The sequence below is a fragment of the Ascaphus truei genome, chromosome 12 (genome assembly GCF_040206685.1).
Source record: "Ascaphus truei isolate aAscTru1 chromosome 12, aAscTru1.hap1, whole genome shotgun sequence".
In the NCBI taxonomy this organism is placed as follows: domain Eukaryota; kingdom Metazoa; phylum Chordata; class Amphibia; order Anura; family Ascaphidae; genus Ascaphus; species Ascaphus truei.
In genome coordinates, this window is record NC_134494.1 from 25,082,239 (window position 1) to 25,099,332 (window position 17,094).

The 17,094-nt window shown below is 45.6% G+C and overlaps 1 protein-coding gene across 5 annotated transcripts; it reads left to right on the top strand.

Annotated features, from left to right (window-relative positions):
* The first annotated feature begins 7,731 nt into the window (after window positions 1-7,731).
* Window positions 7,732-16,258, top strand: AKIP1 (A-kinase interacting protein 1). 5 transcript variants are annotated; one of them, XM_075567059.1, is made up of 7 exons: window positions 7,737-7,917; window positions 9,352-9,470; window positions 9,604-9,680; window positions 10,060-10,234; window positions 11,350-11,433; window positions 13,798-13,911; window positions 15,302-16,258. In XM_075567059.1, the coding sequence occupies exons 4-7, from the start codon at window positions 10,067-10,069 to the stop codon at window positions 15,476-15,478; spliced, it is 543 nt and encodes a 180-aa protein (XP_075423174.1). In that variant the 5' UTR covers window positions 7,737-7,917; window positions 9,352-9,470; window positions 9,604-9,680; window positions 10,060-10,066; the 3' UTR covers window positions 15,479-16,258. The 5 variants fall into 5 exon arrangements, with proteins under 5 accessions (XP_075423170.1, XP_075423169.1, XP_075423174.1 ...); XM_075567057.1 differs by lacking the exon at window positions 9,604-9,680 and having other exon boundaries at window positions 9,352-9,490; XM_075567056.1 differs by lacking the exon at window positions 9,604-9,680 and having other exon boundaries at window positions 7,738-7,917.
* The last annotated feature ends 836 nt before the right edge of the window (window positions 16,259-17,094 follow it).

Below are 17,094 nucleotides of genomic sequence, written 5' to 3' on the forward strand. Positions count from 1 at the left end.
TTACAATGCATCTGATCTCAGACGCGCTATTAGAGAGGGTCGGGGTTCCTTACAATGACTCTGATCTCAGACGCGCTATTAGAGAGGGTTGGGGTTCCTTACAATGCATCTGATCTCAGACATGCTATTAGAGAGAGTTGGGGTCCCTTACAATGCATCTAATCTCAGACGCGCTATTAGAGAGGGTTGGGGTTCCTTACAATGCATCTGATCTCAGACATGCTATTAGAGAGGGTTGGGGTTCCTTACAATGCATCTGATCTCAGACGCGCTATTAGAGAGGGTCGGGGTTCCTTACAATGCATCTGATCTCAGACGCGCTATTAGAGAGAGTTGGGGTCCCTTACAATGCATCTAATCTCAGACGCACTATTAGAATTGAACAATATAATCATAAGATTCATTAACCAAAAACGACTGGAAACCACTGCTCTAAAGCTTTCTATCCGAGTTATAAGAAACCTCTTCGCTGACAGAGGAGTCAGATTAATGTTCACTTTCCGGTCCCATGAAAATATGGTGTTTGTGATTTCCGACATTTAACCCCTTCAGTGCCACCGTGGCGTAGCTACCACATCATAGGGTCTTGCACTCCCGACGGCCGCATGACGTAGTAGCTCTGCCATATGCTATTGTTGCTTGTTTTCTAGGGGAGGTCGCGTTCAGCGCTCCACGCGCAATCTGGCAGCCGAGGAGGCGTTCTCCAGTCCCGTCATCAGTGACGCCGCGACCACCTGATCTCTCCCGGGGAGCGTCACGTGATCGCAAGTCGCCACAAGGGCTGTGGCACTCTATTGTTGCGTTCCTTCGGGAACTCAAAGGGTGTGCGTAACAGCGCTATTAGGTCATAAAGTTAATACTCTGTATAGCTACAAGGCATGATTTGTTGCTATTAGGGTCCCAGTGGGAGCTAGTTTTTGTAACTGTTCATCTATTTCTCCCATTGTGACACATTCATACAGTACTTGCAATGTGCGTTATACAGGCATACCCCGGTTTAAGTACACTCACTTTAAGTACACTCGCGAGTAAGTACATATCGCCCAATAGGAAAACGGCAGTTCACGCATGCGCCTGTCAGCACGTCCTGAACAGCAATACCGGCTCTCTACCTGTACCGAAGCTGTGCGCAAGCGGGGAGACTATAGAGCCTGTTACAAATGCCTTATTTACATCAGTTATGTACGTATAGGATGATTGCAGTACAGTACATGCATCGATAAGTGGGGAAAAGGTAGTGCTTCACTTTAAGTACATTTTCGCTTTACATACATGCTCCGGTCCCATTGCGTACGTTAATGCGGGGTATGCCTGTATATTGTTTTTCTTCCGCATGCTTCAGATATTCCGTCTGAAAGAAGACACCAACTGCTAGAACTATATTGTGTATGGGGCGATGCACTTTGGGACTGAACTCAGTTCAAGGGCTATCGTGGGATGTCCTGGGAGCCTGGCTAAGGGACCAGCGGCTGCCTGAACACTGGCTCACACATATAGCACATTTCGGTTGCTCGGTTGAAAATACGAACCATGGAAATCTATTGCAAGTTACTGGCAATTCAGAGCTTTATACCATTTGTAGGGGCAGTAGTTTTGGGGACTGGAAGGTGTTGATTCCATGGTATTCTAGAACTCTCCGACCAAAAGGGATACCTTGGTAGTGATCACATGGTCATAACCTCCACCGCCAACCCCCTAATGGCGTGATTATCAGTGTAGGGGGCTCCAGTTTCCATTCGGATCATGTTCACAATAAACAGCAGTAAACACACCCCCCCGCCTCCCGCCCTAGATAAGGAGCATTGAGTGCATAACATGCTGGGTACGTCATAGGGGCAGCAAAAAGGTTACAGCATCAACCTGTGCCTAACTACCTAACCCCCGATATAAAAGGTAATATAAGGAGAAAAGCACTTTCTTTGTGGGGGGTGGGGAATGTTGTGAGCTCAGCATAATAAGATGGCACGATTCTGAATTCTGAAAACCTGGATAAAATAGAGAATTCATATACAGGCATACCCCGCATTAACGTACACAATGGGACCGGAGCATGTATGTAAAGCGAAAATGTACTTAAAGTGAAGCACTACCTTTTTCCCACTTATCGATGCATGTACTGTACTGCAATCGTCATATACGTGCATAACTGATGTAAATAACGCATGTGTAACAGGCTCTATAGTCTCCCCGCTTGCGCACAGCTTCGGTACAGGTAGGGAGCCGGTATTGCTGTTCAGGACGTGCTGACAGGCGCATGCGTGAGCTGCCGTCTGCCTATTGAGCGAGTATACTTAAAGTGAGTGTCCTTAAACCGGGGTATGCCTGTATTCTCTTTCTACAGTAGCACTAATAATGACATTGTGCGTAGACCCATATAACTTAGCCCTTTGGGTGCCGTTTGACGTAGCTATTATGTTATGGGTAGAGTGACCGTATTTGTCCCGGCAAAAACCGGGACAAATGCTGCTCGTGCGTAGAGGCGAGCGCCGATCGCGCCAAAAAAACGGGACGGAAGGCAGAAAAGTCGGGACCTGGGACAAACGGTCAAAAACTGGGACTGCCCCGGCTAAACCGGGATGTCTGGTCACACTAGTCATGGGGGTCTGGCACGCTAGGGGCACCATGATGTAGTAGACATGTCATATTCCATTTGCTCGTTTTTTTTTTTTGTAGAGGAGATCACATTCCCCGTCACCTGTTCCGTCATTAGCGATACCGCGATCGTGAAGTGCCAGCGGGGTTGCCGCACTCTCCGGCACTCACAGGGTTAAAGGCAGATCTGTCAACACTGTTTAAATTCTATTACTTTACTCTGGGGGAATGGGGTCAGTCCAGTCCTCAAGGGCCACCAACAGGTCAGGTTTACAGGATGTCCCTGCTTTAGCACAGTCTTTGACTGAGCCACCTGTGCTGAAGCAAGGATATGCTGAAAACCAGACCTGTTTGGAGGTCTTGAGGACTGGAGTTGCACGCCCCTGCTTTAACCCCCTGTGTTGTAGCCATTTCCAGCTCGCACAGTTAAAGATTGCGACATTCTGAGGCCAAGATATCGCCTTTTTTAGTCCTCTCAGAAACCCCAAACATTTCCTCTGCAGACGCAGAGATCTTCGGAAATATTATTCAGAAGAGCTGACACAGTGTTCTGCCAAACTGGGAAACGGATAAATTATCCGGCTCAAACGCACAGTATTTTTATGAGAAGATTTATCATGTCATTTACAACGGCCAATGTTACAAAACGGATCTTGGCGTTCACAGATTTAAAAAAAAAAAAAAAAAAAAAACAACCGGTGAAAGCCGAATTTCCATATCGCTGCAGATCAATTACTCACTCTAATCTCATTCTCCTGCTAATTCCACTTAGCCGGTTAGTGAATGAACAGCTGCGTTCATTGCAATTCTTACACCGGGTTAATTTATCAATGAAAAGCTGTAATCAAGATGTTTGCTGCCTGTGCTGCATCTATGAATGATCAAGTTTGACGTAAGTGTAGCCAGGTCACCTGATGGTTACTATGCTGCCCTTGGGCTGGCAGTAAACCCTGGTACAATCAGGTTGCCAGTAGCTGATACGGGTGTCTGCACTCGAGTGGCAGCGGGTGGCAGTGACATCAGGCCTGGGCATGACCAATCACGTGCCAGACCTGGTCCCCTCCTCCTGGCTGTACTTAAGGGCAGTAATGCCCCAAATTCAGTAGTGCCTTCCCCCACTTGAGGAAGGCAGGGCACACAACTGGGAACCTGAGATTGGGGCCTTCCCTTGTGCTCTTCCCTCCGGGGGAGAGTGAGTGTGGACCATACCTCTGCCTCTGCTAGGGAGGTGGGGAAGAGCTAGGACAGCTGCGGGTGCCCTTGGCCTGTAGTGACGGTCCAGGGACCATCCTTCAGTGGTAGCTGAGAAGTACTGCATTGGGCAGAACCCTGCCTTGTTACTGTGCTGTACAGAAGAGATAATAAACCGTTCCTGTTGTTATACCTCCTGCCTGGTGCGTGACCTTACTGGGGGGAGAGGTAATAGTTCTAGGAGAGCACCTTCTGCTCCTGGACCCTACGGCAGATGGAGGCGCTTCACTGCTAAAGAGATATGTAGGGTATGAACCCCTGTCCTGTGTCCCCACTACCACCGGCGGACGACTCAGCCCTCCTGTTACCAGCAGGTATCATGCACCACACAAACCGTAATGGCCACATCTCACACCGGGTGGGGGAAACACCGTTACATAAGCAATGTGCTTTGGTAACGGCCAAGAAATATGTTGCCAGACACCATGGCAGCAAAATGGTTCATTCAAATCTCCAGATCACCCGCCTATAAACAAACTCAACCTTTTTGAACCATTTTAGAGCCAATCATTTTTGAGCATTTGGAAACACAGGACTACAAATCCCATCATGCTCATGGGTACAAGTGGAAACTCCCCCCTTTCCCCCCCCCCCCCCAAAAAAAAATGGGTCAAACAGTGCCTTGACTGAGCCACCTGTGCTGAAGCAGGGATATCCTTGAAACCTGACCAGTTGGTGGCCCTTGAGGACTGGAGTTGGCCACTCCTGATTCAGAGGAACTGATAACATGTATAAACTCGGGTACAGGCAGTCCTCGGTTTCCGACACAATGCGTTACTCAAAATGGCGTCGGATTGCGAAGCGTCGGATAGCGAAGCGTCGGATAGCGAAGCGTTGGATAGCGAAGCGTCGTAAAGCGAATCACATTTTCCCATAGGAACACTGTCTAAATAAAAGGTTCCGTACCTGAAGGCATTTTTAACACTAAAATACACCAAATATTTTACGCAGGCAATAAGATATGCAGCACACACATACATTATGATGTAAAGATTCTATGTATTGGACCCAGAACTGAATAATAAAACTGTTAGACATGTTGAAGGGCCTAAATACACCACTAAACCTTCACACAGGCTGATCTGGATGATTTCCCTGACTGCAGCCTTCTGATTGACATAATGTTGCAACTTTGCAAAGTGTCGGACAAGTCATATTGGCGTCGTAAAAACCGCCCATAGGGATGCATTGGACAGCGTCGGATAAGCCATTCGTCGTAAAACGAGGACTTTCTATACTTACAAATGCAGATCCCAGGCGTGCGAGGAAACGTTTAGCTGTGTTTCATATCAACGTCATGTTCATTCCACTTCATTGCAACACTTCTGTGCTCTGGCGTATACATTTCAATAAGCTGGGTCACTTGGCCATCTAGAAGGCGAAAAGCAACAAACGCAGTCCATTAAAGTTTCGCAAGAGTGTAAAGACATTTGAGATTATTCAAAGTAAATTTCCCGTATTTTTTTCACGGTCATTAATTTTTGATCGCAGAAAAAAAACAAAAAAACCCGAAGCTTTGATTTACTTTCAGAAACATTTCTAGATCCGGGAATAAAGACCAAAGGTCAGATGTTAGCTGTGGTTAATCTAGGACAGGGAAGGGCAACTCAAGAGCAACCAACAGGTCAGGTTTTCCTGGTTGGGTATTAGGGATACCACTGCTTCAGCACAGGGGGCTCAATCAGTGGCTCAGTCTTTGACTGAAAACCTGACCTGTTGGTGGCTTGAGGACTGGAGTTGCTCGCCCCTGATCTAGGGGTTTTCAAACTGTTCCTAATTGCGAGTGCCTAATTATAAAGTCAACAGCGCTGTTGTTTTCATAGTCGTGTTTACTGGAAAATGCTGAACACACACACTGTCAAAATAAGGCTGTTTAGGATTAAGGCTGCGCTTATAGTACCGGCGACTGCGACGTTGCGCAGCGCCGTAGCAAGTACATGCAGTCCGTCGCGGGTGCCCATAGTGGATCGCCGGTAGTCAAAGGATTTTTACTTTTTCGGCGATCGCCGCATGACGTCTGCGGCACGTGAGCGGTTCAGCCAATGAGGGCGAACCGCTCACGGCCACGCCCCCGGTCACCCTCTGGTCTCCTGCACCAGAGTGCAGGAATCGCTATTGCGATGGCTGACGTCACGCGGTCGCGTCACCGTAGCCCTTAGCATAAGTGCAGCCTAAGGCGTAAAGGCCAGTGTTGCACATGAGGACTAAACCGTAAGGCACTTTGACACCTGTTGAAATGTACATGGCATGAGGGGCCCTACAGATTAGCGTCACTTAGTAACAATGTCCCTGTCATCCTCGGGAACCCCTCAAACTGAAGGGATATTTCTGTGATTTTATGCGTATTGCAGGGGAATAAAAATGGCTGCTGGCAGCATCATTCCAATGAATAAGGGGTATGAATGACCTTCATCCCACAATGTGAGTACCCCTGCATTTAAACGTGTGAGAAAGACAGGTGGGCTAAATGATTGATAAACTCAACTGACAACCAGGGGGGGGGGTGTCAAGGGATGTCTAAAAGTATTAAAATATTGTTCCCTCTCGTCTGATATGGTTACATAGAAAATAAATAATTATAAAGGAGTATATGATATCCGATAATGATATGTATGATATGTAATACCTTTCAATATTTTTTTTTTAAATGTGTGTGTGTATATGTATATGTATATGTATGTATATATATATATACAGAAGAGGAAAATGCATGTTGTTTTAATCATAGAAACATGTGGTTGTTTTGTGTGTGTGTGTGTTATTACTAATTAAAGGCAAACAAGTTACACAATATATTCAATTAGATGGCGACACGCAAAGTATGAGGAAATCTGAAGAATAAAGTTAATTTAACGGGAGGGAAGAGATTCAAATAGTATTGTTTCAGAGACTGGCCATATAAGGCAATCAGAAAGGTTTCTGAAGGAATGCTTATTTGCTATGTGTTTTGGAGCCATAAATGTCAATATAACATGCCTTTGTACAAAGAAAGAAATGCCAGTGTGCAGAGGAGACGCTGCTTTTGAGAAATAAAGTACTGTAGGTGCTCAAAATAATTACACTTGCAAATGTAGACAAACGTTTCTAAATCTGTAGCTAGGTGCCAAAATTACTGGACACAATGGTGAAATGTGCGACACGCTCGCTCCATGCTGTTTCCTTCTCTCCTTGGCCCCACCCCCAGGCTCCTGTCACCTCCTCCTGATTGGCTGCTGATGGGTAATGCAGCCAATCAGGATGGCGTTAACTGCCCTGCCCCCTAGTAACAGCCCTGCTCTCTCCCAACTCGGGGAAATCCTGCAGCCCCCAAAGCCAGACAGGTCACTATGTCCAGAGAGGTACAGTAATATCGTACAAATACATGTCCAGTATTACCTCTAATTTTTGTCCAACTAAATGCTGGACACCTTGCAACCCTATCTGTAGCATAAAATAACATTCTGTATTGTGCACAGCGTGTCGTGTATTGTCACAATTAGAGACGCGTGAACCTGCCAAGGTTTGCTTCACCGCTGTATTGATCAAACTTTGGCACCAAAAGTTATAGCAAAATGGGCTAAATTATTATTATTTTTAAAATATTGCTTATTTTATTACATTTTATTTAGTCATTTTTAACCATTTAACAGCCCCAGTATAATTCTCCATGCAGCACTCTCCTTGCAGCAATGAGAACTACAACTCCCAGCATGTAACAGTCCTGGTAAAACTCTATGCAGCCAGAGGACTGCAACTCCCAGCATGCAAAGGTCGAAGTTGAACTCCATGCAGCATGAGGACTACAACTCCCTTCATGCAATAGTCCTGCTATAACTCCATGCAGCATGAGGACTACAACTCCCATCATGCAATAGTCCTGCTATAACTCCATGCAGCATGAGGACTACAACTCCCATCATGCAATAGCCTCTGTATCAGGATTCTATCATTGGATCATGGCATGTTTCCGGGTAGTACTGCTTGGCCATAGCTGGACATTGTGACGTCTCCCTGCATCAGTGATAATGTATTGCAGCTCAGCATGTTCCTGCTCAGCACTGCTGCAGTGCCAGCTCTCCTGAGCCTCACTGGGAGGTGGGTTACACACACACACACACACACACACACACACACACACACACACACACACACACACACACACACACACACACACACACACACACACACACACACACACACACACACACACACACACACACACACACACACACACACACACACACACACACACACACACACACACACACACACACACACACACACACACACACACACACACACACACACACACACACACACACACACACACACACACACACACACACACACACACACACACACACACACACACACACACACACACACACACACACACACACACACACACACACACACACACACACACACACACACACACACACACACACACACACACACACACACACACACACACACACACACACACACACACACACACACACACACACACACACACACACACACACACACACACACACACACACACACACACACACACACACACACACACACACACACACACACACACACACACACACACACACACACACACACACACACACACACACACACACACACACACACACACACACACACACACACACACACACACACACACACACACACACACACACACACACACACACACACACACACACACACACACACACACACACACACACTTCTAATTTGGGGATTTCACACCTTTTGTGTTCTCAATATCATTTAATATCAGGATAGTTCTTATTAGACATTATATTAGCCTCTCCAAGTACTTTCAGTGACATTGTAACATATTGTATGTATATCTTTAACCTTGCTCACTTACTGTAACTATATTTGTAGCCATGTATCAGGGCATGGCACTTTGCAGCAGTAATACGCGTGACATATTGTAATAACACCGTGGGAATAAGCGCTTCGGCCGTTCTGATTTACATTGTCGTAGTTTTCTACACGTTACATAAAAATGCGAGATTCTGAGTGGATGATTTTGTTTCATTTTCATGTGTACCCTCTTTTACATAAATAATCCAGACCGAAGGGAAGGAAGTCCGCTGCATTATAAATACCATACGCCTTACTTTGGGGTGCAGGGCATCATTGGAAGGATTGCTTTGGTAACCGTAACATTACAAAGCAATATGGTGCAGTCCTCTCTGGCAAGAAAAGGGTTAAAGGAGCAATCCAAGCAATACCCTACATGTTTTTCTTTTTAATCAGTTCTGTAGTGTTAGCTACAACTGTTTTTTTTCTTTTTTTTAAATTTAACTCAATGCCATTTTTAATGTGTTTTAATATATTGAGCATCCTTTGATTTCTATAGCTAGCTTTAGCATACGTCCCCAGCAGTGCAAGATCTTTGCAACACTTTCCCGTTTGTGATAATGTGTAGCCAATGTTCCCAGCAGTTTGAGCTGAAAGCTGTAACAATAGATAATGTTATCTTAATAATATAATACATTGCAGCTGCTGAGTTGCACTGACTGAAGGATTGGTTTGAAACTAAAAGACAGCCATTTAGTAAACGCTGGGAAGCAGGATCTTTGCTGATCGATCACGGGAGAACCAATCGATCGACGCCATAGGTAATTAGTGTTCAATAAAGGTAATCAAATGCTGCATATATTTAAAAAATAAAAATAAAACATTTTTAAGCTGCTTGGACTGTCTCTTTAAAGGCATATTTGTGTGGAGTTCTGATGATTTATTTCTCTATAGGACCAGACGTCGAACGAGACCATTATAACCAAAACGGATCCTACACAGAATAATGGTGTCATTGCTCCGAGACACCTGTAAATATCCTGTTATGGATTACATGTTTTATACCATTAAATGGTATCTCCAGTTTATTCTGTGTTGGGTATGTGGTGTCCCTATTTAATAGGCTGGGAAGATGTCTTCCCTATGTGTGGTCTTATTTATTTTTTATTTATTCAAATGGACGTGGCTAAAGTGCCAAAACCTGTCCATCAGCACAGCATATGGAATAGGATTCTCTGAATTTTATATCCCTGAAGCAAATTTCACTCTTCCCAGCAACAGGGTACTTTAAAATCTAATTTTGCTACCAGTGGAAAAGGTAATTAAATCGATTCTCCCGATGTCACTGGGATGCTACATACTGTATATTAGTAAAGCATTTAATACCTTTATTTTAATGTTTTTCTGTAGAACATGGATGGAGATGGAGAATAGACACACATGGATGCAACGTTCCTTGAAACAAACAGCCAAACTTGGCCTAAACGTGCTGGAGCGAGCGAAACGCAGGGAAGTGGACTGGTCATCTTTATGCAGCGGAGGAGGCCAAATCCACAGGGAACAGCAGAGCATGGAAAACACTGAGGTCAGATTCAAAGATGGTGTGCTAGACTGGTTTGTAATATGCACATATGACACCGTGCAGTATTAAACCTTGCAAAATATTTAGCACCACAACATTTTAGTGCGAAATGCATCGGGAATGCATAGCATGCAAAATATATAGTCGGTGTACTGCATGAGTTTACTAAACAATAACATTGTGCAGCACACTAAGTGAATGCAATACCCTTAAACAAAAAGCAGGTTCGTGTAACGCTCTCCAGCATCCGGGTTAGTATTCTAGTGAGGGCTTCTCCTGGTCTCAAGTAACAGGATGTAGACATTTTACTTAAAGGATCGCATCAACGGGGAAGGGCTAGAGTGGAACACGGCAAAGCCATGTATTGCCAAAGTCCTCGCGCTATGCCACCTGTAAGCCGTCTGGCGACACGTAGGGTCGTTACATTCTGTATTTAGAGGTGAAACATTTCTAGTTGCATGTTCTTACCTGCAGCTGTTTCAAGAATACTCCTCTTTTGACTGGCTGTTAGTAATGTGGCTGCTACTTTCTGTCTTGGATTCAACCTACTGTATGTGTTAATGTAAAGTTGGTCACAGACCTTTTAAATATATTTTATATAGCTGAACCTTTTCCTGAAACATACTGTAGATATTAGACAAGGGGTGGCCAACTCCAGCCCTCAAGGGCCACCAACAGGTCAGGTTTTCAGGATATCCCTGCTTCAGCACAGGTCAGCACAGTCTTCGACTGAGCCACTGATTGAGCCACCTCTGCTGAAGCAGGGATATCATGAAAACCTGACCTTTTGGCAGCCCTTGGGGACTGGAGTTGCCCACCCCTGTATTAGACTATATAATATCTGGGAGAACAATAGGAGAGATGTTTATGCACCCAAAGGTTTATTGCCCTTTACTGGTCTTGGAGGGGTCAACTGCTTTGTAGGTACACCAGTTCAGGGGCAATAAGACCACCATATATATGTCAGTCAAAATATCTAAATATAGGAACCACTAAAAAAAGTTAATACTTTAAAGACAAACTCTTCCCCAGCCTCTGTGCATGGATGTCACATTCTGCTAAAACCTCGTTTTAATGCAGTTTGGGGAAGGCCTGTTTAAAAGTCTTTGTGTTCCCAGCAGGAAGAAGGTGACCATGTGAGCCTGGAAGAGGCATTTGCTACAATGGCAAACTTCATGCTTCAAACCACAGAACAGTGCGAGGTAAATTAGATTTCTAAGCCATCTTCAATCTTTTTATTGGTTCGGCAGTTTAACAGACCGTTCTCACAACCAACCAGCAGCATCTTCAACAAACGCTTTAGGCTAAGGCCCCGGTATCTCCGCCGTAACGCGCGCCCGCGATATTGGCGACGCGTTCACCCGATTCCCCGGTCTACAGCTCACTGCAGGAAGAGAGACCGAGGGGGGGGGGGGGGGCGTGGCGTGGCGGGGGAGTGACGGGGGCGCGGCCATGACGTCACCCGGAAGGTTCGCCCTCATTGGCTGAACCGCCGGGGGGCGTGCCTAATCGCGCAACGCGAGTTCTGCTCTCAATTCTATTGAGAGCAGGAGCAACTCGCGCCCAAGTGCTGCGGCCCCCCCTCGCAGCGGGCCCGGCACCATTGAGGGGAGGGCTCTCGTCAGTGCAGCGGACGCTGTAGTAGGACGCTGTAGTAGGCAGCGGGGGCAAGGCCTTACACACTTCCTTGTTCACATTTTAGAACCAACTTAAATGTTCTGTATTAAACCAGATAGGCCCATGTTTACACAGGAACGGCGACACCTCACGCTCTATTCTCTTAACCCTTTGGGCGCCAGAGGGGTCAGGTTACCGGAGTGCCACGGCCGCCTCCGGCACAGGGCGGTTATGTGACCCCCGGCGCCCATTTTCCAGGAAACGGAAGAGGAGTCCTCTGTTTCATTACTAGGCACATCAGATCCTGCGCTCCCATGAGAAGGCAGGACGCGATCCAATCGGGCTTCCCATTAGCCCCACCCCCACCCGCCCCCCACCCCCGGAGTGCCATTCCCCATCCCATCCTGGGGCAACCAAAGGATTAAGCCGGAAAGGTGTCCTGTGTCATAGCACCAATTAGTAAATAGGGACCATAATATTTGCCTCCTTATCTGGTGCTGGTAATAAGAACCAAATATACAAAGGCCCAGTTCCACAAAACGATACATGGCTTTTTTTTTATATAATAATAATAGCATGTTCTTGTATAGCGCTGCTAGTTTTAAGTGGCGCTTTACAGAGACATTTTGCAGGCACGTGTGTGTGTGTGTGTGATTATTGGGTGGGGGGTCTCCGGAGCGGAACCCCATTCATTTCAGACCTCTGTATGGGGGTGTCGGTAGCAGCCCTAGCTGGGATTTGACATTTTCCCACGTCACGCGGGGCCAGTAGGAAACTGAACCTGATGACATCACGGCTTCCTATTGGCTCTCTGTCATTACGTGAACCTGGCTACCAGACCCCCACCCGGAGAGGTCTGTATCACTGGAAGCAGGAGGTCCCCGGAGCTGAAATGAGTGGGTTTCACCTCCAGAGACCCCCTGCTTCAATCCTATGTTAAAAATAAAACACAATTCATTAAAAAAATTAAAACATCGCATACTTGGATTACCGCTTTAAATCTTAGCACCCGTTTGTGGATCTGGGGCCCAAGTGAATAAATAGATATATATAATATCTCTATCTCTCTATCACTGCAGCTAGGAATGATAGAGGAAACCAACAGAGGGCAGCAGAGTTCCGGCTGGTTATTTGCAGTGAACAATGGCTGTCGCTTGGGCAAATGCATCTCACAGTTCCCAAACCTTAAAAAAAATGTTGACCAGGAAGCAAATTGCTTTAGCCTTCCTTATCTTTAGTTATTGGGGCATATGTATCCAGGGAGAAGTTGGGGCAAAATAACTGCATCATCTGTATATTAAGAAAAAAAAAAATATATACTATTGATTTCAATGGGACTTTTTTCTTTGATACATTGTAATTCAGGGGTTGCCAACTCCAGTCCTCAAGGGCCACCAACGGGTCAGGTTTTAAGGATATCCCACCTTCAGCACAGGTGACTCAGTCGAAGATTGAGCCACCTGTCCTGAAGCAGGGACTGATTGAGCCACCCGTGCTGAAGCAGCGACTGATTGAGCCACCCGTGCTGAAACAGGGATATTATGAAAACCTGTCCTATTGGTGGCCCTTGGCGACTGAAGTTGGCCACTCCAGGTGGTTATTTAACCCCATAATGTATCCACCTTTGCCCTGATACTTACATACAGACGTAGCAAACCTTACCGTTTTTGTTTCCGCGGGCATGCCAGGAAGAACTAACACTGCGCGGGGTGGATAGGGGCATTCAGAAGCATGGACCACCCCCAAAGCAAGAACACGGCATACACTGTCCCTAGCATCGCTGCCTTTTGCCGCGGTGCTGGAGACAGTAATTCTTGCTACATCTCTATCCCCCTCTTGCGCTTTTCTGGTATCTCCCACAACAGTTCGAGTTGTTTTGTGTGATATTCTGTGTTTTTATTTGTCCGGTGACACTGTGCGTTTAACAATTTGAGGTTTTTATTTTTTAGAAGTACCACAGCTGCTTACCAGCAAGCAAAATGAGCCCGCATGAAGTGGAACATACGTGCAAATTTCACTGCAAAAAATCAATGCAAACGCTTTTAAATCGAGGTTCCAAACGGGTAAGGAGTGAGCATGTTTCACTGCCGCTGTGTCATTTGAAAGTACAGGCATACCCCGCATTAACGTGCGCAATGCCCAGAGCATGTATGTGAAGTGAAAATGTACTTAAAGTGAAGCACTCCCTTTTTCCCATTTTCCCACTTATCGATGCATGTACTGTACTGCAATCGTCATATACGTGCATAACTGATGTAAATAACACATTTGTAACCAGCTCTATAGTCTCCCCGCTTGCGCACAGCTTCGGTACAGGTAGGGAGCCGGTATTGCTGTTCAGGACGTGCTGACAGGCGCATGCGCGAGCTGCCGTTTGCCTATTGGGCGATATGTCCTTACTCGCGAGTGTACTTAAAGTGAGTGTCCTTACACCGGGGTATACACTACTACTGATGGGAACTTTCCTGTGCTAAATGCTTTTAATCTGGCAAGATAAGTCATTCTTGTTCGGCAAGTTTCTTACTGATCTTATCACCCCAACGTGTCTAAATTGAGCACATTGATGAAAAAAGAAACCCATGGTGGTGCAGTTTGAAATGTTGGAATGAAAATTTTATATCGTGGAGATCTCATTTACAGTAAAATAGCCGGGGGGGGGGGGGGGTGGGAAGAATGTGCTGTTTGGGATCCGATGCTTTACTGTGACCGCCTGCACCGGGCTCACTTTTGGGAGATGGAAGGGGTCACCTGCTCCATCCAAAGCAGTAGTGGCAGCCGTGTAATATTTTCTCCTATTACTGTACTTTTATCTAGAAGTGAAGCTCTTTTTATACAAAGGAAAACAAAATCAAATGTTTTTTTTTTTAATCCTTTCTCTGGTATTAGATAATATTGTTTGCCTTTTTTTAAACTCCAAATGCCATTTTTAAAGATATATATATATATATATATATATATATATATATATATATATATATATATATATATATAATTTAGTATACTGATCATCCTTTGGTTGCTACAGCAACTATTTAGAAAGTCATATCCACTTCCTCTTTTGAAACAGGCTTTCACACAAAAAAATTTAAGCTCTGCCTTTTGGCAACAAAGTATCACAAACTGCTGTGTTACAAACAGCAGACTGTTTATTACCCTGAAAGCTGTAACAGTAATGTGTTACACTGAGGCCTCGGACATAACACAGGCGGCCGAGCGCATGATGTCATGCGTGCCTGTACTTGCCGAGATCCGTGGCCTGCAGGGTTGGCGCGATGGGCGTGCCCGTGATGTCATGTGAGCGGCTCGCCCTCATTGGTTGGACCGCGCACGTGACCAGGCCTTCGCGTGGCAAAGACTAACAAGTTTGTCCCGCCACGCATCGGTCGCCTCGCCACTCACGTGCGCGCACTATGCACATAGCATGGGCAACTCATCTGATTTTTTCTTCTGCAGGGCGTTGCCACTGGTCACCTCCAGCCCACCAGCAAGCAGAGGACCTCCCAAGATGTCCGCATTGAAGTAGCTCCTGGCACCTACAGTATCTCAGCAGGTTCATGTCATTCGCAAAGACAGACTCACGTGGTGAACATCACACCAGGACAAAGTGTCGATTTAACGTTCAACCTTTGATGGCTTTTCACAACACCATAAAAATTGACCCAAGGCGATGGGTGCTCAACTCCAGTCCTCGAGCTCTCTTTCCCCCCCCGCCCCCCCCCCCCACCAGGACAGGTTTTAAGGATATCACAGCTTCAGCACAGGTGGTTCAATCAGAGGCTCAAAGCCTCTGATTAAGCCACCTGTGCTGAAGCAAGGATATCCTGAAAACCTGATTTGGGGGGGGGGGGGGGGATTGGAGTTGAGAACCCCTGACCTAAGGCAGCATTTAACTTTTGTCACCGTTGCTTCCAGCGGCGAAGGTTGTACGTCTGTGCATGTGTGGTCTGCCAGTAACCGGAACAGCACCCAGGAATTTGTTTCAAACTGATGTTGGACATGATTAAAACTTCCCAGAGCGCATCCGATGTGGCACTGATTTGAGTGCAGCATGATCTGCCTGTGTAGAAACGGCTCCAACACCGGCAGGGTTTAAATCTGTTGGAACTCGAGATCGCTGCAGAGATACATTTGCTACCTTTTCAGTATATCTGATCCTACAGCGCAGACAATCTTGATATGAGTGATTTTATGTTTTGCCAGCCCTCAAAAAATAAGGGCACTTTATAAATGTCTCTTAATAATTGTATTTGGACTTGTTTTCATTCAGCAGTGCCTTGCTCAATTTGCACTTAACATCTCGTGAGTTTTGACCATTAAGACTGACACAGCTCAAATATTTTATCTATCATGTAACCAAGCTGCCTCTTTTTCGTATACTTGTCAGTTACAATAAAGAATTTATATTTTTAATCCTTGGCATGGAGTTGTTTTGTAGTAATACGCCCAGTTACAGTAGTAGCTTCTTGCTATGAAAGGTAAGAACTTTTCTCTGGATTTGCATATACAGGTGGTCCTCGGTACCCGCCAGTCCGCTTTCCGACGAATGCCTTATCCGACGCTGCATAATGCAGTCCGCTGGACGTATTATCTGACGTGGGAACCGCTTATCTGACGCTCACCGCCGCGGATTAACATGGATCCGCAATCCGACGGTCCGTTTTCCGACGGAGGTTTGCGGGATGCATTCCGACGGAGGTTTGCGGGATGCATTCCGACGGAGGTTTGCGGGATGCATTCCGTCGGATATGCGAGGACTGCCTGTATCTGGATACAGAATCAGCATGAAGACCTTTTTCATACCTTCCAATCAAGAACTGACATTTACTGTTTATTTTGATAGGAACCACTTAATGCCATACTTCTGCCAGAAAAGTGAGGGTCCCTGCAGTTTAAATGAAAAGCTTTAAAAGTGACAATGCATTGCTTTCTATATATAACCGAATACAGTATGTGGTCCGTATTCATTGTATACCTTCTGTGTAGAATGACTCATAAAGAATAAAATAAGCTTTGCAAACTACAGGCACATATATTCTATCAAAAATATGTTTCATGTAGTATTGCATTACAAATTAAGCCACAATTTGTTCTGTTGATTTGCTGATTTGATAAATTCCCAGCATTGTCGGTTTTTAAAACCTTGTTAATAAAATCAATCAACTCCAGGCTAGCTCAAGTTGCATCCTACCCACGTCCTCTGTATGCTTCCTTCCCGGCCCCTAACCTATTCCGTTTGCACCTCTTTA

Coding starts and splice junctions, on each gene's coding strand:
- AKIP1 (XM_075567054.1), top strand. CDS start 7,865: ATGTTCCTGCTCAGCACTGCTGCAGTGCCAGCTCTCCTGAGCCTCACT. Junction 7,918..10,059: donor CTCCTGAGCCTCACTGGGAG/GTGGGTTACACA, acceptor GTTTTTCTGTAG/AACATGGATGGAGATGGAGA. Junction 13,912..15,301: donor TAAATCGAGGTTCCAAACGG/GTAAGGAGTGAG, acceptor TTTCTTCTGCAG/GGCGTTGCCACTGGTCACCT.